Source organism: Gobius niger (genome assembly GCF_951799975.1).
Source record: "Gobius niger genome assembly, chromosome: 24".
Taxonomy (NCBI): Eukaryota; Metazoa; Chordata; class Actinopteri; order Gobiiformes; family Gobiidae; genus Gobius; species Gobius niger.
Window position 1 is genome coordinate 6,467,173 of NC_136875.1, and position 22,316 is coordinate 6,489,488.

The 22,316-nt window shown below is 45.6% G+C and overlaps 1 protein-coding gene across 3 annotated transcripts in view; it reads left to right on the top strand.

Moving 5' to 3' along the window:
* Positions 1-2,420: 2,420 nt before the first annotated feature.
* The window catches only part of LOC306982264 (calmodulin-binding transcription activator 1-like), a 181,373-nt gene continuing 161,477 nt past the window's right edge, over positions 2,421-22,316 (top strand). For all 3 annotated transcript variants that reach the window (XM_079582132.1, XM_079582133.1, XM_079582134.1), the window contains exon 1: positions 2,421-2,550. In XM_079582132.1, the coding sequence (XP_079438258.1) occupies positions 2,526-2,550 (25 nt within the window). In that variant the 5' untranslated portion in view covers positions 2,421-2,525. The remainder of the gene's footprint in view (positions 2,551-22,316) is intronic.

Sequence of the window (22,316 nt, forward strand, 5' to 3'; positions counted from 1 at the left end):
GCCGCTCGCGTCGACCTTACGCCGCATTTTCCCGTTGGGTTTTCGCGTGCGTGCGCGTGGCTTGCAGCTGCTGTGAGCGCGCTTGTGATGACGCGATGACGATGCTTCTGTGGGAGAAAACTATCAAGGTGTCCTCGAATACAGACGTAGAAAAGTGACGCGAGAGAGAGAGAGAGGGAGAGAGAGAGAGGGAGAGGGAGAGAGAGAGAGAGAGAGAGAGAGAGAGGGAGAGAGGGGGGGGAGAGAGAGAGAGGGAGAGGGAGAGGGAGAGGGAGAGAGAGAGACGGGGGGGAGAGGGAGAGAGAGAGAGGGGGGGAAGCGCCTTTCTAGTTTTAAATGGTAAATAAATCAAGCTAACTCCGACTAAACATTGTCTGAATCAAGAGAGAATGGCTGCTACTTGAGCAAAGGGACTATATGAATGAACCAGGAATTAAGTCTAAAAGCAAACCTAGAAAGAAAGAAAGAAAGAAAGAAAGAAAGAGAGAAAGAAAGAAAGAAGGAAAGAAGGAAGGAAGAAAGGAAGGAAAGAAGGAAGGAAGGAAAGAAGGAAGGAAGGAAGGAAGGAAGGAAAGAAGGAAGGAAGGAAGGAAAGAAGGAAGGAAGGAAGGAAAGAAGGAAGGAAGGAAAAGGAAGGGAGCGAGAGAAAGAAAGAGAGAAAGAAAGAAAGAAGGAAGGAAGGAAGAGGAAGGGAGTGAGAGAGAGAAAGAGAGAAAGAAAGAAGGAAGGAAAGAAAGAAAAAAAGAAAGAAAGAAGGAAAGAAGGAAGGAAAGAAGGAAGGAAGGAAAGAAGGAAAGAAGGAAAGAAGGAAGGAAAGAAGAAGAAAAGAAGGAAAGAAGGAAAGAAGGAAGGAAGGAAGGAAAGAAGGAAGGAAGGAAGGAAAAGGAAGGGAGTGAGAGAGAGAGAGAAAGAGAAAGAGAGAAAGAAAGAAGGAAGGAAAGAAAGAAAAAAAGAAAGAAAGAAGGAAAGAAGGAAGGAAAGAAGGAAGGAAGGAAAGAAGGAAGGAAAGAAGGAAAGAAGGAAAGAAGGAAGGAAAGAAGAAGAAAAGAAGGAAAGAAGGAAAGAAGGAAGGAAGGAAGGAAAGAAGGAAGGAAGGAAGGAAGGAAAAGGAAGGGAGTGAGAGAGAGAAAGAGAGAAAGAAAGAAAGAAGGAAGGAAAGAAAGAAAAAAAGAAAGAAAGAAACAAGGAAAGAAGGAAGGAAGGAAGGAAAGAAGGAAAGAAGGAAGGAAAGAAGGAAGGAAGGAAGGAAAGAAGGAAGGAAGGAAGGAAGGAAAAGGAAGGGAGTGAGAGAGAGAGAAAGAGAGAAAGAAAGAAGGAAGGAAAGAAAGAAAAAAAGAAAGAAAGAAAGAAGGAAAGAAGGAAAGAAGGAAGGAAAGAAGGAAGGAAGGAAAGAAAGAAGGAAGGAAGGAAGAAAGGAAAGAAGGAAGGAAAGAAGAAGGAAAGAAGGAAGGAAGGAAGGAAGGAAAGAAGGAAGGAAGGAAGGAAGGAAAAGGAAGGGAGTGAGAGAGAGAAAGAGAGAAAGAAAGAAGGAAGGAAAGAAAGAAAAAAAGAAAGAAAGAAGGAAGGAAGGAAAGAAGGAAGGAAAGAAGAAGGAAAGAAGGAAAGAAGGAAGGAAAAGGAGGGAGTGAGAGAGAGAAAGAGAGAAAGAAAGAAGGAAGGAAAGAAAGAAAAAAAGAAAGAAAGAAAGAAAGAAGGAAAGAAGGAAGGAAAGAAGGAAGGAAGGAAAATTAAGGGAGCGAGAGAGAAAGATAAAAAGAAAGAAAGAAAGAAAGAAAGAAGGAAAGAAGGAAAGAAAGAAAGAAGGAAGGAAGGAAGGAAAGAAGGAAAGAAGGAAGGAAAAGGAAGGGAGTGAGAGAGAGAAAGAGAAAGAGAGAAAGAAAGAAGGAAGTAAAGAAGGAAGGAAAGAAAAAAAGAAAGAAAGACTAAACCAAGATTAGCCCCAAAGTCTAAAACAAGAGTGAAAAACCCTGAACCCTGGACTGAACTGCATCACTAAGACTAGTAAAGTGTTGTACATCCATGTTTTATTGTTAGCAAATTCTGCTCAGAAATACTAGCACGTGCTCCTATTGGCCAGACCTCTCATTCCTTCTCTGCGCCGCAATAGATCGTTATTAATTACCCTTATTTTTATTTTATTTTATTATGGCTTTAAAAAAAACACGGAGCGGCCTGCCAGTCACCGACGCCCGCCAATGGGAGGCCGGAACGCGGCAGACTCGCCCCCCCCCCCCCCCCCCCAAAAAAAAAAAAAAAAAAACCTGCTCCTGCGGCCCGCCCCCCTCCTCTCCTCCTCCTTGAGCTGTCCTCTCCGCGCGCGCGTCTCTCTACAACCCCCCCCCTCCCACCCCCCACCCCCCCTCAACCCGACTCTCCTCCAACTACCAACCAACCAACCACCACCACCGTCCGCCACCACCACCTCCTCCAGCAGCAGCAGCAGCAGCACCACCATCACCATCACAGCGGCTAGGTCGACTCGAGGAGGCGGAGGCAGAGGAGTGGAGGAGGAGGGATGTGGGGAAATGGCTGCCGAAAACAAGCCGGAAGGTAAGACAGAGCAGCAGATATATCGGGGTGTTTATTTCGCTTCGCTTCGCGCACGCACGGCGACGTCCGGCACATCGCGGCGGCGTAAAGGAAAAAAAAAACAGAAAAAAAAAACAGAAAAAGAAAAAACCGGAGTCATGGAACCGTTCGGGATTTCCTCGTTTTCTTTTTTTTTTTTTTTTCCCACCCCCCCTTTCTCTTTAACAAATTCCCTGTCCCGAAACGCGCGGTGGATGGCGCGGAATTAGCCGCGTTCAGCCGATGTCGCGCGTCACAACATTACGCGCTGGCTTTCTTTTTTTTGTTTTGTTTTGTCCAAACGATCTGTCGGCGTATTTCCTTTATCCCCCCCCCCCCCCCCCCCCCCCCCAAAAAAAAAAAAAGATGAAGGTGATGATGCTGTAGGAATTCTGATGCTTTCTGCGTGCGTGAGATGCGCGTTCGTGCGAGAGTGCGTGTGTGTGTGCGTGTTTTTGCGCCTCTCGCGGGTGCTCGCTCTCGCCTTTCTTTACGCTCCCGAATTAGCCTCGTTTTTGGGGGGGTAATTACGACTTGTGCCAAAACGCGCGCCCGCCCCCACACGTATTATTGTTTTTTTTTTTTTAAAGGAGAGAAAACAAAGTGATGCGGGTCGGTGCACGCTGTTTGTGTTTGTGCGCGGAGGAGGAGGAGGAGGTGGTGGTGGTGGAATAGGAGGAGGAGGAGGAGGAGGTGGAGGGTGAGACGTGATCATTATCGCTGTGAAGGTTATCGCCGGATGCCTCGCTCGGGCTCCGTGTGATGGCATGTGTGTCAGTTTAAGGTCATTGCAAGAGAAGAAGAAGAAGAGCGTGCGTTGCAGAATTTGGACGGCGTCAAAAAAGGAAAAAAAAACAAAAAAACACCACACACACACAAACGCGCGCGTACGCACAGAATGCGATGGAGGGCAAGGGACCGACACGCGCGAGGCGAGGGACTGTTTTGGAAAGAAATTACGTAGCAAAACAGGACGCGTTTATCCGCGCTCGATAGTTAGAGGACGGCGACAGTGAATGTGTAAAAGGACGCGTCGGCTTTGGAGCGACTACAGAAAAACGCTGCAATTATTTAGGAAGTGCCACATCCTTTGCGAGCGACAAAATCCCGTCCGCGGCGTCTTATTATCCTATTATTACCACCTCTTTCTGTGTGTTAGGTGCCCTAAATCCTTCTATACTTTTAACTACAAGCTCGGAGCAAATTCCTTTTGTTATCGGCAGGTTTCGCGGTGTCTTCGGATAAGCTGACGCGATTATAGATTCGAAGATGTAGCGTTTGTGCGAGTTTTTCCTTCGGGACATTTGTTTTTATGAAAGTACAATGTTCCATCTGAGAGAGGGACGCGCCGTCAACGGCGACAGTGGAAAACGATATGGCCTTTAGTTCGCTTTGCGCTGACGGAGGCGCCGGACGTTGTGCCAGTTTTTGTTTCACGCGGATGCGCCCGGTGAATGTGCGTTTTATAAGTGGATGGAGTCCTAAGTCCTAAGTCCTAAGTTAGTTTGGATTGACTGCTCGTTTTTAGTCCCGATTCCCGAAGTTTCCGTCCTGGTTCGGTTCCGCTCGCTGTCCCGACTTCAGCTCTGCCGTGAAATCCTTTACCAACTTTCACCTGCGCTCATGTGATAAATTCTAAATAAAGGGCCGAGTTTCGCGCTGATGTGGAGGACGGGGGCCAGAACGCCGTGGAGTGGAGCGGATTAATTTCATTGTTTGGCCAAATCATTGGCTTTTGTGATGGAAATGAGAAATTTGGCATAAATGTTGGCGTGGACCTGGTGTTTCAGAAAAGCCTGCTAGCCGTCCAAAATATTTAATATGGGCGTCAGTTTTGAGAGGGTTTACAGTGATACCAGTTTCCTTTTTCTCAACTGTTCATTTTGAGTTGGATTTAGGCCTAACGAAATCTAAAGTTCGATATATCGGGACGGGAAAACTATCGAAATGAAGACCTTGGAGACCTCAGAATCTAACTCTAAAGCTTTAACTTCATCTTAAAATATCCCATACTGAGCAGGAAATTCAATGAGGCACTACTTACTTTGGGGGGAAAAAATGAATAAGTAGTATACGATAAGTATTGAGCTAAAAAATGTATTGTTTATCTGTCGGATAAGTGGATATAGTAGTAGTAGTATAGTAGTAGTAGTAAGTGTCGTGACAGCCCTAGTTAGATTTGACCTCATTACAAGGTCATACTCCTTTGTTCCAGCTTTGCCCCATTGATCCTTGGATATAATTGCGTTTTTTCTTTTGACATTTGTTTGAAATATTAGGTGTTCTAGGGCTGCATGATTTGGAGCGGAAAAAAGAAGAAGATTTTTCGGACAAATATTGCGATTTTTACATTTCATGCATTCGAATACATACATTTCTAAAACGAGTGAAGGGAGTCATATTACCTTTAGACTGTCAAACAACATAATTGCTCAGATTACACCCAAAATATTTGGTTTTCTGTGGACAGCTCCTTTCCACCGACATCTAGAGAGTACCACCGGGGGACAGCCACGTGACTAAAATAAGTCCGGGATGGAATCACGGAGCGTCGGTCGAAACACTTCAGAATCTGCTTCATGGAAACTCAGACCTTGAGTACCTGAGATCTCGACAGTTCTGATCGGCAGGGGCGGACTGGCCATATGTCCATTCTGGAAGAGCACAGAAGGGCCACCGGTCCCGCCTCAACTGAGCTTTACCCAAATCTAAAAGCTACAAAGAAAAGCGTCAAAATAGCCAGAAAAAGAGGATGAAAAGTCAACAAAAAACGTGAGAAAAACACGGACAAAAAAAAAACTACAAAAACGTGAGAAAAACAAAATGATAGAAAAAATGATTAAAAAAACAACAAAAATGTGGCGACGCGACGAAAAGTTTCCATCACTTTTGTAGGTTTTAGCTTTCAAATGAGGCGTTACATTGTTGCTCTCCAGTCGAGAAGCTTTTAGATTTGGGTAAAGCCCAGTATAAAAAATAACATGAATCTAAAAGGAATTCCGTGGAGTATGGTGTGCCACAAGGTTCAATTTTGGGACCATTATTATTTATTATTTATATTAATGATTTTGCTTCTGCCTCTTCGACCACCTTTCCCGTTCTTTTTGCTGATGATACCAATCAGAAAAATAATAATAAAAAGCCGAATTGGGGAAAATGCACTCGCTAATGTTAAGGTTAAAATATGTATTTGTGGAAGTGTCACAATTACGCTATTTTGGGCCAGGCTAGTCAGAGTCCAGGGCTGTTTTTCAGTCCCAGTCCGCCCCTGCTGATTGGTGAACATCCATCACTCAAACACCAGAGACAGAAGACAAAAAAAAAAGTCTTTGCAGTCGTCAGAACCTCCATTGTGATTGGATATCGATAAACTTTGCCGCCCTGGCTAGGACCCATGCAGACTTTGTGACAGTTGCTTGATATTTGGTGCAAAACATCTCGAGACGATGAGGACAATAATGAAACAACGCTTGTACGGTCCGGTGTTTCTACCTTGTTGAGTCCCGGCGTTCTGGGAATAGCCTGAGATAACCGTTTTGTGGTTGTGCACTTCTTATACCTGCCAAAACAACAGAATGCTTTGTAAATAAGGTAACGCACACTTCCAAATGTGTCGCAGCGCTCTGTGAACATCAGTCCCAGTACCGTCTGAGAAGTGGACGGTCCCCACAGGACGGGGCTCTTCTCCGCACTCCCCCCGACAGAAAAGAGGTGTTCCATCAAAGTGTGATAAAGAATCTTATCCGTGTTTTCCATCGCGTCTCGGAGAGTTTGTGTGATTCCGCTGGAGTTTCCATATTGCGGTCCACTCCTCCTCCCGATGTCGTCATCCCTCCTTCTCTCTCCCACAGCATCGACTTGAGTGGGACTGAGGATTTGTCATTTATACAAACTTGAAATAAGCTTCTTGTTAGATTTCCCCTTCGTAGGGGTTTCTAAACAACTGTGATGAGTCCGAGTGAACCTCTGACACGGTTATGAGAGTGTAACTTCTTATATCGTTAAGTCGGCAAATTCCCGCATCCTCTACAGCAGGTTCAAATCTATCCAACCTCAGAGCCATCTCCCGAGGAGCGTTTTGTTCCACAGCAGCGGTATTCTATCTACACTTACTCACCCTTCATTAATAATTCAACGGATGACCGATTTCTCCATGGCAATATTATCTTAGCCATGGTATCTTGTGGCCGGTTCCTTTCTCTCTAGCACATGCTGTGAAGTCCTTTTGTGGAGCCAAATGAATCGAAATGGAATCAAAATAAGCTTTTTTTAATGGTTGCAATCGAATGGAAAAAAGCTGCCATTGCTGGAATGGAGATACTTTAGTGTTTATGTTCTGTGTCGAATATGGACTGTGCGAGATGTGGAAAAGTAGTCTTTGTGATTAACTTCTCTTATAATATAAGACTGTACAGTTATGCTGTGTACATTTGCACGAAGGGGAAGAGTTGAGGATGTTTTGCTTCTTTCTTCAGATGCTTCTTTTCGCTCTTGTATCTTGTGGTCCAGGAGGAGGCGACATCAGGCCAAGGAGCCAAATCCAGCCCTTGAGCATATTGACCCAAGATGATTCTGACACCCAGACATCTTCTGACACTTATACATCTATAGAAGGCCTATACAATTGGCGGACCGCGGGCCAGATTCGGCCCACCAATCAATCGGCTTTGGCCCACTGGCAATTTCCCATAAGAAATAAATAATAATAGGCATGTAAGGATGCATCGGTCCAAAGCTGATATCGGAGGCAATGCAGGAAAAAAATACAGTATCGGGTATCAATTCCTGATATCAGAAACCGATACCTCTTTTGGCTCTCAGAGTTTGAAAACTTTCACCAAGTAAATCAAAGTGAATATATGGGCCTGCCCTTACATACCCTTATATCGAGAAGTTCTTTTGATCGCCGTGCGAAATGCCACGGGCAGCAGCAGCAGCAGCAGCAGCAGCCTGCTAATGGTAATGTCAACTAGTCAAAGGTGAGCCTAATAAACTAAAGTTAGTGTTTGTGTTTATGAAATGCTGTTAAAGAATAACTGATCTAACATATTTGTAATGCACATGATGTAATGATCAGTTTATTGATGTAGCCTAATAGATATTTAGTGTAGATAAGTCCAGTGATTAATCAATATAATTGATCTGTTTGCACTAAAAGATAAGACTCTATAGATCTGACAATGGAGAAAAGAGACCATTCACCTTTTCACTCACAGAAATCCACTTTTAAGAGAGCCTCTTGGTATCGGTTAATATCGGATATCGGCAGATACTCAAACCCCGAGTCTCGGTATCAGAAGCAAAAAAAGCGGAATCGTTCACCTCTAATGGCGACGCACCGCTAATGCTAATGCTAATGCTACCGTGACCACCGCTCGCAGCTTCTCCTCTCACCTGGGAGGCTCAGTCTGCATCTGCTAAAAACATCATTATCACAGACATTTCTTGTAACGATTGCTGCGCCTCAGTGGCCTTTTGAGCGGAGTCAGAACTGTGGTAGAATCGAGGCCAACAGCTGTGATCGGGAGCTAAAGCATGTCCTTGTCTTTGCGCATATTAAGTAGCCATGTGCTTCTGGTGCGTCAGGCCTTCTAAATAATACAACAGGGCTGAAATCACACTCTCCTGACACAGTGAGTTAGAAGTGTATCTGCTGTAGTGTTTTTAAAAGAGGCTTAATATGCTGGAATGTAATGAAGCTTTGCATGTTTCATTTTCTTTGAGCAGTGATGAAATTTTGTTTGGTGGAATGGGGCGGGGGGGCCTCGCCAAATGATCGGCGCAGTTGCCAGTGACCTCCGGGAACCCTGGCCAGTGAAATGTTTTGACCCACCGTGGGCAAGTTGGCCATATTGCTATTCTAAACACAAGCGCATAACTTACGCAAAAGAGAAATTGCTATTAGGATATTTTTTGTTTAATGCCAAGGTGTATTTGTAAAAGAAGTAACCCGGGACTGACTCAGTTGCAGCGCCTGAGGCTTTCCCCTCTCTCTCTCCGTCTGTGAGTGTGGCTGTAATAAAGTTAAGGGCTAAAGGTTTTTTTTTTTTTTTCCTTTGCCTCGATGCAAACTCTATCTCTTTCTGACGTCAGAGTAAATCTCCCTCGCTGGAAGGTTTGATCGAAGACCCGCACGAGCTTCCCCGCTCTGCAAACATATAAACTGTATAATAGTTCAGACCTCATTTAGTCCTGGTTTAGTCTCAGGTTTTTTGCACTCGTTTTTTCTTCACTTCATCTCCAATTTGAGTTTGTTCGGTCCTAGTTTAGATCTGGTTGAGTCCGCATTTGTGCAGGTGAAAATGTCGATTTGTCACACAGTTCTCAATGTTACATTTTTAGCTAGTTTTCTCCTTTAATGTCAGAGTAAAGTGAAAGACAAAACTGAGCCTTTGTGAGGCTTATTTTGACGTTTTTTGATGTTTTTGGACGTATTTTGTATCTGTATAAGTCGACCGAGATGACGCTGTAATCCAAATATACTAATTTATACTCGTCGACCGATAGATTTTTGGGGTCCGATACCGATATGGAGGGGGTTGGCGTGGCCGATCGGTCGATAGCCGATATAAATATGTTTAATATGATATTTTAAGTAGTTTAAGTTGATGTTGTTTTTTTAAATCTCTCAATTAGCCTAAAGTTAAAGGAATAGGCCACCATTTTTACATACTGAGATATGTTCTTACCTTAGCTTTGACGAGTTCTTTAGGACCTGTCTGATCTTCACCCGTGCCTTCAATCACGTAAACACAGCGCAGACGGCGTTAGCATTTAGCCTCTCCCTCTCTCCACTATAGCTCCAAAACTGGTCAAGATAGAAGCTACCAAGCTCTTCCACGTTTTCCCTATTTAAATATGGTTACGTGAAGTGTTCCACTACAAAGTATAATTACACAAAAAGGGGGAACTATATTGTAAGGCGTAGTAATACCAGGAGTAATTTGGCATCCGCACAGTAAAGTGAAGACTGCGCGGATTAGCGGAGAAAAATGAGAAAAATGCTAAGGGCGCAGCAGCTACGCTAACCCCGGAAGTGGCGACTTTAGTACTAGTATTAATACTTTTTTGGCAGTAGATGTGGCATTTTTGGCTAATGAGTCTGAGAAATAAGCTAGGTCCAGTCACTTCCCGTTGAATTTCAGGGCAAAAATTAGCACAAATTAGGGGGGAAGTTGGTTAAATGGGGTAAACATTGGACAAAAATATTTGAGAAAATTAGGGAGAAAAAAAAATCATTTATTTGACCCCAAGTCACTTCCTTTAATTCTTGACATAGTCCTGGCATAGGCCTGCTTGATGCTTTATTTTTTTGTATTTTATTTTTTTTAAACTTATTTAGCACTGGTTTTGCCCTTTGTCTTCTTCAGCCAACGCTGGTTTTGAGGCCTGGTTTCACTTTTCCCCCCGATCAGGATCACCGTTCTACATTTTAGCCGTTAAAGTGCGCACAGATGTGGCATTTGCAGACAGGCTTTACAGCAGGATTTCTCTAAAGGGCAAATGATTTTTTTTTTCTTCAGTATTTTAGCAGAAGTTGGGCGAATAAAACAGCTCTGTGCCGTGTCCCTTTGAAGAATGAAGCTCCATTTATCCCCTGCATTTCAAACGGGCTTTTCGACTTTTGTTTGTAGCTTCACACACAGTAACTATATGCTTTATAAATCACAGCATTTACCTTTTCTGACGCAGATCACTGTAACGTGCTCTTTTCTTATTTTACAAAGTAGGTTGAGATAAGATGGGGTTGGAAGCATTGCCATATAATGGTGCTGTAAATGGACGTTTGATTGGCACACGCATTTCTGTGCATATAAAACAATGACTGGCATTGTTGGTGCACAGAGTCAGACTGAAGCAGGTTTAGCCCTGGTTTAGTCCTGTGTTAGCACTGGATTAGTCCTAATTTAGCCCTAATTTAGTCCTGTGTTAGCCCTGGTTTAGTCCTAATTTAGCCCTAATTTAGTCCTGTGTTAGCACTGGTTTAGTCTTGGTTTAGCCCTGATTTAGCTGTGATTTACTCCTAATTTAGTCCTGGTTTAGCTCTGGTTTAGCCCTGGTTTAGCTCTGGTTTAGTCCTGGTTTAGCCCTGGTTTAGCTCTGGTTTAGTCCTGGTTTAGTCCTGGTTTAGCTCTGGGTTAGCCCTGGTGTAGCCCTGATTTAGTCCTAGTTTAGCTCTGGTCAAGCCCTGGTTTAGCTCTGGTTTAGCCCTGGTTTAGCCCTGGTTTAGCTCTGGTTTAGCCCTGGTTTAGCCCTAATTTAGCCCTGGTTTAGCTCTGATTTAGTCCTGGTTTAGCTCTGGGTTAGCCCTGGTTTAGCCCTGGTTTAGCTCTGGTTTAGCCCTGGTTTAGCTCTGGTTTAGCCCTGGTTTAGCCCTGGTTTAGCCCTGGTTTAGCTCTGATTTAGCTCTGGTTTAGCCCTGGTTTAGCCCTAATTTAGCCCTGGTTTAGCTCTGGTTTAGTCCTGGTTTAGCTCTGGGTTAGCCCTGGTTTAGCCCTGGTTTAGCTCTGGTTTAGCCCTGGTTTAGCTCTGGTTTAGCCCTGGTTTAGCTCTGGTTTAGCCCTGGTTTAGCCCTGGTTTAGCCCTGGTTTAGCTCTGGTTTAGCCCTGGTTTAGCCCTGGTTTAGCTCTGGTTTAGCCCTGGTTTAGCCCTAATTTAGCCCTGGTTTAGCTCTGGTTTAGTCCTAGTTTAGCTCTGGGTTAGCCCTGGTGTAGCTTTAATTTAGCTCTGGTTTAGCTCTGGTTTAGCTCTGGTTTAGCCCTGGTTTAGCTTTAATTTAGCTCTGGTTTAGCTCTGGTTTAGCCTTAATTTAGCTCTGGTTTAGCCCTAATTTAGCCCTGGTTTAGCCCTGATTTAGCTCTGGTTTAGCTCTGGTTTATCCCTAATTTAGCCCTGGTTTAGCTTTAATTTAGCTCTGGTTTAGCTCTGGTTTAGCCTTAATTTAGCTCTGGTTTAGCCCTAATTTAGCCCTGGTTTAGCCCTGATTTAGCTCTGGTTTAGCTCTGGTTTAGCCCTAATTTAGCCCTGGTTTAGCCCTGATTTAGCTCTGGTTTAGCTCTGGTTTAGCCTTAATTTAGCTCTGGTTTAGCTTTAGTTTAGCTCTGGTTTAGCTCTGGTTCAGCCCTATTTTAGCCCTGGTTTAGCCCTGATTTAGCCCTGGTTTAGCCCTGATTTAGCTCTGGTTTAGCTCTGGTTTAGCCTTAATTTAGCTCTTGTTTAGCCCTAATTTAGTCCTGGTTTAGTCCTGATTTAGCCCCAGGTTTAGCCCCAGGTTTAGGCCCAGGTTTAGTCCAGGTTTAGTCCTGGTTTAGTCGTGCTTCAGGATATGTACTGACCTAAACCAGAGCTAAAGGCGTTTTCCCAGAGTCTTTTGCAGTTCTTGCTGCTGTTTGAGTTCTACTTTGGGACAGCAGAGCACCGGGGACTGTTTCAGCTCCTGCTCTGGGGCAGTACTTTCTGTCAGAGCAGGAACTCTTCGGTGACATGGATACAGTGCGTAACAAGAACATGTACATCATTACATTTGGCCTGTAAATATTCCATCTGTGAGTAGCTCCTCTTCGCTCGGTGCATCATAGCAACAAACCATGAAAACCATGTGCACAAACTATTCTTACCTTCTTTAAATATTGATCAGCCGAGTTTTGTCAGTCGTCAGCGCAGCCCAGCCCCGCTCTGATATGCCGAGTTCTGCACCAGTCTCTCTCACCCGGAGGCGAGGGGGTGAAGGGAGGGTTGCGGGTCGAGCCCCCCGTTGCGTGTGAACACAGAAGATAAGACGCGAGGCCCATGGGCACATCAGCAGAAGATGCATTCATACATAGAACGCTGTGCATCCAAGACACGCACGTTTCACTGAGGAGAAACAAGGTCAAATACCAACTGTTACTCAGATGTTTGCAATTCATTTGGCATCGTCCTAAGCAGAGAGAGAGAGAAAGAGATAGAGGTACAGACGGCAATACATACAAGGGGGCGTTAGCATATGTAGCGTGAAGGTAGCATTACTTCCTGGTTAGCATTGTCCGTTTTTTATGTATTTACAGGCTGCTGAACCACTTTGCTGCGCTCCATGTGTCTGTATTTTTATTTAGTATTAAGATATATTCATAATTCAGCATTTGCTAAAGTAATGGTGGAGAAATGGGACAAAGTTCATTTTTTTCTCTTCTTTGTTTCCCCTCTGGCTGATTCGAACATGATCGTTTTTGGACAATTCTAAATATTCCGTTTGTATCTGTACGTTTGCTAAGTGTGACGTCACGACAAATAATGAGAGGGAAAAAACCCATTAAAAAGTCTTAAAAAAAAAATCAATATTTCTGAAACTCAACAGAGAGTTACTCAACCGACTTATTTCTCAGACTCATTCGTCAAAAATGCCGCACCTACTGCTAAAAAAGCAATATTTACTAAAGTTGCTACTTCCGGGGTTAGCGTAGCTGCTGCGCCGTTAGCATTTATCTCCACTAACCCGGATGTACCGATTTTTGGTAAATATTACTTTTATAGCAGTAGGTTCAGCATTTTTGGCTAATGGGCCCGATAAATAAGTATGATCAGTAACTCTCTGTTGAGTTTCAGAAATATTGATTGTTGTATTAAAGAGTTTTTTGTAGTTTTTTTTTGTAGTTTCTCGCACATATGCGGACCCGGAAGTAGAGCTGTGACGTCACCACTTAACAAACGTATACCAACTCTATAGTACAGTCACAACCTTGATTGACCTTGATTTCTTAATAAATAAATAAATAGGCTTACCCACTCTCTATGCTAACACGGCTAATGCTAACGTCCTAACGCTTAGAAATACTCACACCGAGAAGGGTCAGAACATAATTATTCCAAGGAAAGACTTACCTTTTCAGTGCAGACTCTGGAAGAATCAAGTCCAACAGCTGCAATTGATTTTTTTGCATTAAGTAGCCATGCGCTCAGGGTGCCTTTCAAATGTGACCTATAGCCCGTTTTTCGGAATTGCAATTTGATAGCAATTAATCTTCTAGCTTTACAGTACTCTGAAGCTAAATTAGAAAGCTATATGATGCAATCTAGTAGCAATTATAGTGTTTAAAGTGAAGTATGGTTATTGTTATTGTAATTTAGTGAGATAAAATTAGATATTGACGTGCAATGTGCTGTAGCTGGAATTCCGGGTCCGGTGTTTCCCCATCATTTGAAATAAAGCTGCAGTAATAGGCTACACACAGTGGCAGCAGTAGAACCCCTCCACTCCTCTGGGATCGCTTTCACTGTGGAATTATTTACCACGCCTGGACCAATGTGAGGACAGGGAGACCGTAGCACTCTCTCTCTGTACGCAAATTATGCAAACATGAGCGCCAATACTTCCGGTCCTTATTCATTTCAGATGAATAAATGAATAAGAACAGGGAGAATAATTGAATTCATATTTTCTAAAGATAACATGGTGGACAGCGAATCCCCGGTAGATGACCACTGACTAAATATTACATCAAAAGATATCACATTGAAACTTTGTTGAATATTAGTGATAAGAATATGAGGTAAAAGTGTCATTTCATTAGGGCTGAAGCAACTAATCGATTACTAAAATAGTTGTCAACTACTTCAGTAATTGATTAATCGTTTTCTAGTGAACACAGACTAAAATAGAGCAAAAAAGACATGACAATTATGTATTTTGGATGAAAACCTACTTTGTTTTTAAAGTTAGGGTCTGCAGTGTTTTGTACATTGTAAATTTAATAAATATCTGTCTTTGTCTCGTCCAATCAGAAAGCAGAATTAGCACAAATAGCCTTGTACAAATGTTTACTTTAAGTTTACGCCAAAATAATCGCAGTCCTACATTTCATGCTTTCATATAGAAAATGACATATTTTCTTCGTAAAAGTAGCCAAAATTGCGACTAAATCCAAATAGCTAAAGTATAGAGCTAGGGTTACATTTTTGGTTTAAATGTGTTGATATGTTACTAACAAAGGGGATTTTCAATAAGCTATTTATATGTGAAAAAATCTGTACAAAAAGAAAATCACAGTAGCCTACCGTTTTTCCTAATCAGGCAGGAATTATGCTCTGTTCTACTTGATCTCAGAGGTTACATTTCTGAGCTCCAACCTGGAAATTTCAACTGGAACTCCGTAATTCTGACGTGGAAGCTTGGGGCAGAATCGCCTAACCTGACAAGGAGCATTTAAAGATGGCTGCGCTTCCACCCTACGCAACATGTAGCACATGTACAGCTTCAATAAAGCACGTTATCAGATGTTTCTCAAATGAACTTGTTAAATATCAACGTGAAATGGCTCACTGCTGTCACGGGTTCGTACTCCCACAGGAAAAATGATGGCAAGGCCGAAACTTTAGATCCACCCTTTTTATTTTCAGTGCAGCAAGGAAAAGAAATATTTACAAAAAGAAACCAAATCTTACAAATTCAAGGCCTCAGGTCACAGCCAGCTCCAGACTCCAACTAAGAACAGAGCCCAAATGCTCCCCTTTAATACCCCCAGCCCCTCCTCCGGGCAGACCAACACTAATTGGAGGGGGTTATTAAACAATTACACAGGGAGACACAAAAACAAAGAAAATAACACAAAATATTCACACCACTCTAATGAAAATAACGTTCTTTACAAAGGCCAACAGAAACTCACATACAAACACAAGAAATCACAAAACCATTACAAACAACCAAAATGGACCAGCCCGGGTCACGTGGTTGGCCCCAGCGCGCCACCACGGGCTACATGACGCGGCCCAGGAAGTGCCTCTGTTTGGCCACACTACCCGCGGCGACCGGACTGACGGGACAGCAGGAGCAGGTGAGAAAATGATGTGGCATGTAGGCACGAGTGTGCACCCTCGTGCGCTACAGCCGGGAAAACCAGTGTTTTACGGAGGGACAGTTTGTATGACGCATGACCGCGGGATGCATGCGCGGGCTGCGGGAACCAGTCTTGGAGCGAGAGCGCGCCCGAGCGCTCCCAGCGCCAGCACTCTCCCAGGAGAGGGGAGAGGAAGAGGCGCGCGGGGACCGAGAGTGACGAGGCAACTACTGGCGCCCCGTCACATTATCCCCCTCCTCCCCGAGGTTGGCGATGTGCGGCAACCGTGAGAGATAATCCGCCACAACGTTGAGCTGGCCTGCCCGGTGACGGATCCGGAACTGGAACGGCTGAAGGGAGAGGTACCATCGGGTGAGACGGCTGTTGTGGTCCTTCATGGAGTTCATCCAGGTTAGGGCACGATGGTCGGTCTCCAGGTCAAACTCCCTCCCCAGCAGGTAGTACCGAAGGCTCTCCACGGCCCACTTGATAGCCAGGCCCTCCTTCTCCACAGTGGAGTACCTGGTCTCCCGGGGCAGCAGCTTACGACTCAGGTACATCACTGGCCGCTCTTCCCCAGGAGCACCTTGCGCCAGGACAGCTCCCAACCCCACAGCAGAGGCGTCAGTCTGGACCAGGAACCTCTGGGCGAAGTCAGGACTCCTCAGCACAGGGGAAGTACACAGGCTAGTCTTCAAATTACTGAAGGCAGCCTCACAGTCCTCGCTCCAGGTGACAGGATTCCGCTGGTCCTTCGCGGTGAGAGCCGTCAGGGGAGCAGCGATGGTGGCGAACTGTGGTACAAACCTCCTGTACCAGCCGGCAAGACCCAGGAAGGACCTCACCTCCTTCTTGGTCCGAGGGCGCGGGCAGCTGCGGATGGCCTCCACCTTATCCAGCTGCGGCCGAACCTCGCCACGTCCTAGTCGGTAGCCCAAGTAGCTTGCTTCCTCCTTGGCCCACTGACACTTGGCAGGATTCAATGTTAGTCCCGCGTCCTGGATCTGATGAGTCTGACGTCACCCCAGCTCTAGCCTGAGCCCGAGTGATCACTGGAACTGACAAAATCTTGCCACAGTCACTGTCCCGGACCCCCTCCTCCAATAGCACATCCAGCAGTACCGGTAGGTCCCACCCCAGAATGGCAGCAACAGGCAATTTCTCCACCACCCCGACAGTCAAAAGGTACGGCTGTTCATCCACCACCACAGTCAGATCAGTCGTGGGGTAAGAATGCTTGTCCCCATGCACACACAAAATGTCTTCCTGTCGGCTAAAATCCACACCCCCAGTCGGCACCAGATCCCTCCGAACTAGGGTCAGGAAGCTGCCAGAGTCAACAAGCGCGGTCACAGGCTGTCCATTTATCATGACGTCTTTAAACCGCTGCCGCCGCCCTACAGCACTCACATCCTCAGCTCGGGGCATGTAACAGGCACCAGTAAGTTTAGCTTTCCTGATGGGGCAGAGGGCCGCTTTGTGGCCCGGCTGCTGACAGTAAAAACAGATGAAATCCTTACCGGTACCGTGCTGATTGGATGCTGCGCCAAGGTTCCCAGGCTGCTCGCTGGTCCTAGCGGCTGGTCTGGGCTGCGACCAGGGCTGACGACTAGATCCGCCTGGGTGTGTAGCTGGGCCTCCTTTCCGGGCGTTGATGTACTGCAGTGCTAGCTTAGCGGCAGCTAGCCCATCTGCCGGCTCGTGCTCCTTCACCCAGGTGCGAATTTCGGCAGGAAGGACCCGTAGAAGCTGCTCCAGGATGACCTGTTCCCCGATCTGCTCCTTCGTGTGCTGCTCCGGACGAATCCAACGCCGGTAGAGCCCCTTCAGGCGGTGGTACGTCTCGGTCGGGTTCTCTCCAGGTGGCACCATGCTGAGCCGGAACTGCTGCCGATATGTCTCCGGTGAGATGTCGAACTTCGCCAGGAGCGCCGCCCTCAGGTCCGGATACAGATGGGCCCTCTCCTCGTCCATCGCTGTGTAGGCCTCCAGCGCCTTTCCACTGAGCAATGGCACCAAGCGACAGGCCCACTCACCCTCCGGCCATCCCCACGTCTTGGCGATGCGCTCGAAGCGTAGGAGGTAGTTCTCAATATCCTCCCCTGCTACATACTGAGGGATCTTGGGGTCTCCGTAGGGTCGGACGCCTGGCCCGGGGTCTTCTCGGCTGCTCTCCTGGACTCTGGAAGAGTCCACCGGTGAACTGCGCAGCCGTCGTGGAGCAGGCGTTGGCAAACCCACCCTCGGGCTTATGGACAAACCCTCTGGTGACGACAGAGGCTCCATAGCTGCCAAGTTAAACGCAGCGGCTCCCTGCTCGGCGGCCCCCGCTCGTCCGCCCGGCTGAGGTGATGGCAACGCCGCCCTGAGTTCTTTCAACTCCGCGATGAACCCCTCCTCTCTGCTCTGCTGGCTCACCATGAAGTCTTTCATCAGACCAAGGAGCTCACCCAAAGGCTGCGTGGCTGCGGCGTCCGCCTCAGCTCTGAGGGAGTCCAGTTCTTCCTCCTCCTCTTCTCTCTTGCGCTGCATGGATCGGCGTTTCTTTCGACCAGCCATCCCACCACTGCCACCAAATGTCACGGGTTCGTACTCCCACAGGAAAAATGATGGCAAGGCCGAAACTTTAGATCCACCCTTTTTATTTTCAGTGCAGCAAGGAAAAGAAATATTTACAAAAAGAAACCAAATCTTACAAATTCAAGGCCTCAGGTCACAGCCAGCTCCAGACTCCAACTAAGAACAGAGCCCAAATGCTCCCCTTTAATACCCCCAGCCCCTCCTCCGGGCAGACCAACACTAATTGGAGGGGGTTATTAAACAATTACACAGGGAGACACAAAAACAAAGAAAATAACACAAAATATTCACACCACTCTAATGAAAATAACGTTCTTTACAAAGGCCAACAGAAACTCACATACAAACACAAGAAATCACAAAACCATTACAAACAACCAAAATGGACCAGCCCGGGTCACGTGGTTGGCCCCAGCGCGCCACCACGGGCTACATGACGCGGCCCAGGAAGTGCCTCTGTTTGGCCACACTACCCGCGGCGACCGGACTGACGGGACAGCAGGAGCAGGTGAGAAAATGATGTGGCATGTAGGCACGAGTGTGCACCCTCGTGCGCTACAGCCGGGAAAACCAGTGTTTTACGGAGGGACAGTTTGTATGACGCATGACCGCGGGATGCATGCGCGGGCTGCGGGAACCAGTCTTGGAGCGAGAGCGCGCCCGAGCGCTCCCAGCGCCAGCACTCTCCCAGGAGAGGGGAGAGGAAGAGGCGCGCGGGGACCGAGAGTGACGAGGCAACTACTGGCGCCCCGTCACAACTGCCCTGTTGCAGTGAACGTTTGATCCAGGTTGGATTTTCTGACTTCTATCTAGGGTTGGGTACCGTTAAACGAAAACCACATTTTTTTTCGGCGCTAATTTTCTGTATTTTTTCTCTCCAACCGTCAATAAATCATCCGCAATGAGGTGAGCGCTCACTCTGCATTAGCCATTTTTGGAACAGTTTGTACATTGTTAGTGACAGAGTGAGCGCTCTCACTATGTAACAGATCTTTGACGTGTGAGGAGCTTTCACTTTGTCGAACAGCCCAGTGTGTTTAGAAAAGTTTATCTGAAAGAAAACGGTGCCTGATGTGGATCTGGTCTGTTCCTTCAGCTCAGGAGGTAATAATGTCCTTTCTCTCTTTTTATCACGGCTTTATTGGGAATTCTGCTCAAAACATGAAGTTACAGGTGACGCTGCTGCGGCCTGTTTTCTGATGTGCTGTTTGTTTGTTTCCTGAACAATACTTTTTATACACATTATTTTAACTCAATTAAAGTAACATAGGTATCGAAAAAAGTACCGTTAAGGCACCGGTCCCGAAAAGCAGGAATCGTTAAAGTTGTGGTGCCCAGCCCTACTTCAAACCTAAGTGGAACACAGCATTAGATATAAAATAAAACACACTTCAAAAACCTTCAAAATTATGAAAAGACTGAAAAGTTCGGAGTCTGGAGGAGCTACTGAAGCGGAGATGAAAGCTAGTTTGGAGAAAACTGGGACCTATAGATATGTAGCATCGGCACTTGCATGTGTATAGCTGTCCTGTCTTTAGCCGCTGCTGTCTCCCCAAAGGAAAAGACCTTCCTTTTACCTTAAAACTATGAAGCGACGAAACTAGCTAATAGTCTCAACATGGACCACTGAATGAAAAGTTTTCCTCTTTGGAAAATGGAAATAGTATCAAATTAAACTAGCATTCAGCTTCAAGAACAAAACGCCCCGATCTTTCTAAGCACAATACTCAGTGCTCTGCTGAATTATTTACATCCCACATCAAGTTTTTCCAGCAGTAACCCTCTGTAATCGTTACAAAATATGTTGTTCCAATGAGTCTGAGCGAATCCCCTTCAGAAATGAATAAGGGCGGGAAGAACTAGCGCTCACAACTTTAGCTTTAGCCTAGCGACATGGGGAAACGAGCCAATGACCCAATATCCTTAATCGACGTTGAGTAAAGGAAACGGTTCTACCCTTTTGAATTGAATTTTCAGATTGTAAATAAAGACCGGATTATTGATAAACTAACACAAGAATCCCGCGCGTTCCCAGCAGCTTTTCGACAGAGAGCCGCTGTGTTGTCCTTCACTGTATACGCGAGACTGTGGCGGGTCTGGCTGGCGTGTGGCTGGCAGGAGCAGCACCTCGTCTCCAGCGTCGTCTCGTAGCAACAGTGGTCAGGGAAACAGAAATGATGAGAGAAACCCAAGCCGGGTACCAGCTCGCCTGGGCCCAGCGACGGAGGAGGAGGAGGAGGAGGAGGAGGAGGAGCGGCGGGCGGATCGATTGAGAGGAGGACACACGAGACACAGAGTGACACAGAGACGGGGAGAGCGGCACCCAAAACAAAGAACAAGCACTGCCGGGGCTGCCGGGGCCGCGGGACTGACTGCAATCCGATCGGAATCGTTATTCGGATGGTCACAGTTGGTAAATCTGTGGGGTCTTAAAAGCTGCACTGTGACTGCAGCCCTCCTTTCAGCCCTTCCTTCAGGCCAGGCGGAGGAGGGGCGGAGGAGGGTCACAGCGCGGCCGGGAAATGGCCGAGGGATTTGACCGGGGACTGAAGGGGATCCTGGATGATGAACGGCTGAAGCAGGAATAAGCAGCTGCGATGATAGATACAGACGGCGTCGCGTCATTGAAGGGGGCGTGGCCTTGCCGTGGGGGAAAATAGAATCTTTAAAGGAACAGGCCACCGTTTTTACATACTGGGATATGTTCTTACCTTAGCTTTGACGAGTTCTTTAGGACCTGTTTGATCTTCCTCCGTGCCTTCAGTTACGTAAACACAGCGCAGACGGCGTTAGCATTTAGCCTCTCCCCCTCTCCTCTATAGCTCCAAAACAGGTCAAGATAGAAGCTACCAAGCTCTTCCTCGTTTTCCCTATTTAAATATAGTTACGTGAAGTGTTCCACTACAAAGTATAATTACACAAAATTAAACAATGTGGATTTTCTAAGCGGATAAAAGGGGGAACTATATTGTAAGGCGTAATAATACCAGGAGTAATTTGGCATCCGCACAGTGAAGTGAAGATTACTGCGCGGATTTCGAACTACTTCAAGGAAACACGTTTTTTCACTCTATTCATTTTCTAGTGAAATAAAAACTTATTTATCAAATACAAATAAAGTCACGTCTAAATCGGGTCCATATGGATGTTTATTCACAGCAGATTGTTCAGTAGAAGCGAAAAAAACGGCAGTTGTAGCTGGCGCTAGCTAACATGTAGCATCATGTTAGCATTCTCCGTTTTTTTTAATGTATTTATGGGCTGTTTTTTCACAGTAAATTGTTTGGTTGTAGCAAAAACCGCACTTGTAGCTAACATTAGCATATGTAGCATGAAGCTAATGTAGATTCTTGGTTAGCATTCTCTGTTGAACCACTTTGCTCCTCTTTATGTCTTTGTATCTTTATTTAGTAGAAAACTATATTCATAATTCAGCATTTGTTAAAGTAGTTTTGAATAATTAGAGAAAGTTTAGATTTTTCTCTAAATTGTTTTCCCCCTTAACTGTTTTCAAACATGACCATATATGGGCGATTCCAGAGACGCCGTCTGTATCTATTGGCTGACGTGAAGGCGTGGCTTGAGCTGGGGCTGTGATTGGATGATTAGTGAAGGTTGCTGTTGATGAGGCGATGAATGAATGCTGCAGGTACAACGTCTTCCAGGTGGAATTTGCGCTGAAGCTTCCTGAATGCTTTTTGTCTCTATGTGAACATTTGAAAGCTAAGAACCTCCAAACTGAGCCTCAACCACTGGAGGCTAGAATTTGTGGACAGGAGCTGGGGTTGTAGAAGTAAGTCAAAGTTCTAGCCACAAGATCTGGCAACCCGAGTGCGGGGCTCATTCTGCTCTCTGATTGGATGATCGTCTTGGAAAAACCAATAACAAAAAGTGATTGTGAATGAATCAACATCGCCATTGTTTTCTGTTAAAGTAGCATTTGATCTGAAAAGGTTTATCCTGGGACACAGATCGGTCATTTTGGGGGGAAATATTTACAAAAGATCTTACATAATCCGCATTTAATACAAAATGTTACTGCCACAGGTTTTCTTCAGGCATTTTGTCATAATCCATTACACACATACAACATTATTCAACACTTTAAGTGGAGACACTACAGGCAAAACTCAATTTTTTCAGTTTTCAGGTTTTGGGCCAAATTGGTCTCTGAACATACAAGCTTTCACCCGGAAACAGAAAATATGCCTAATCTTCACAAAAACATGTTTAAATATTGCGCTGATTCAATTTTCCCCCATAGACTTATATGGGAGAACACAATTTCAAGGGCCTTTTTCTCAAAACACATTTTTCTGTCATTGTGGCGACACTATGTCCACGTCAGTCGGA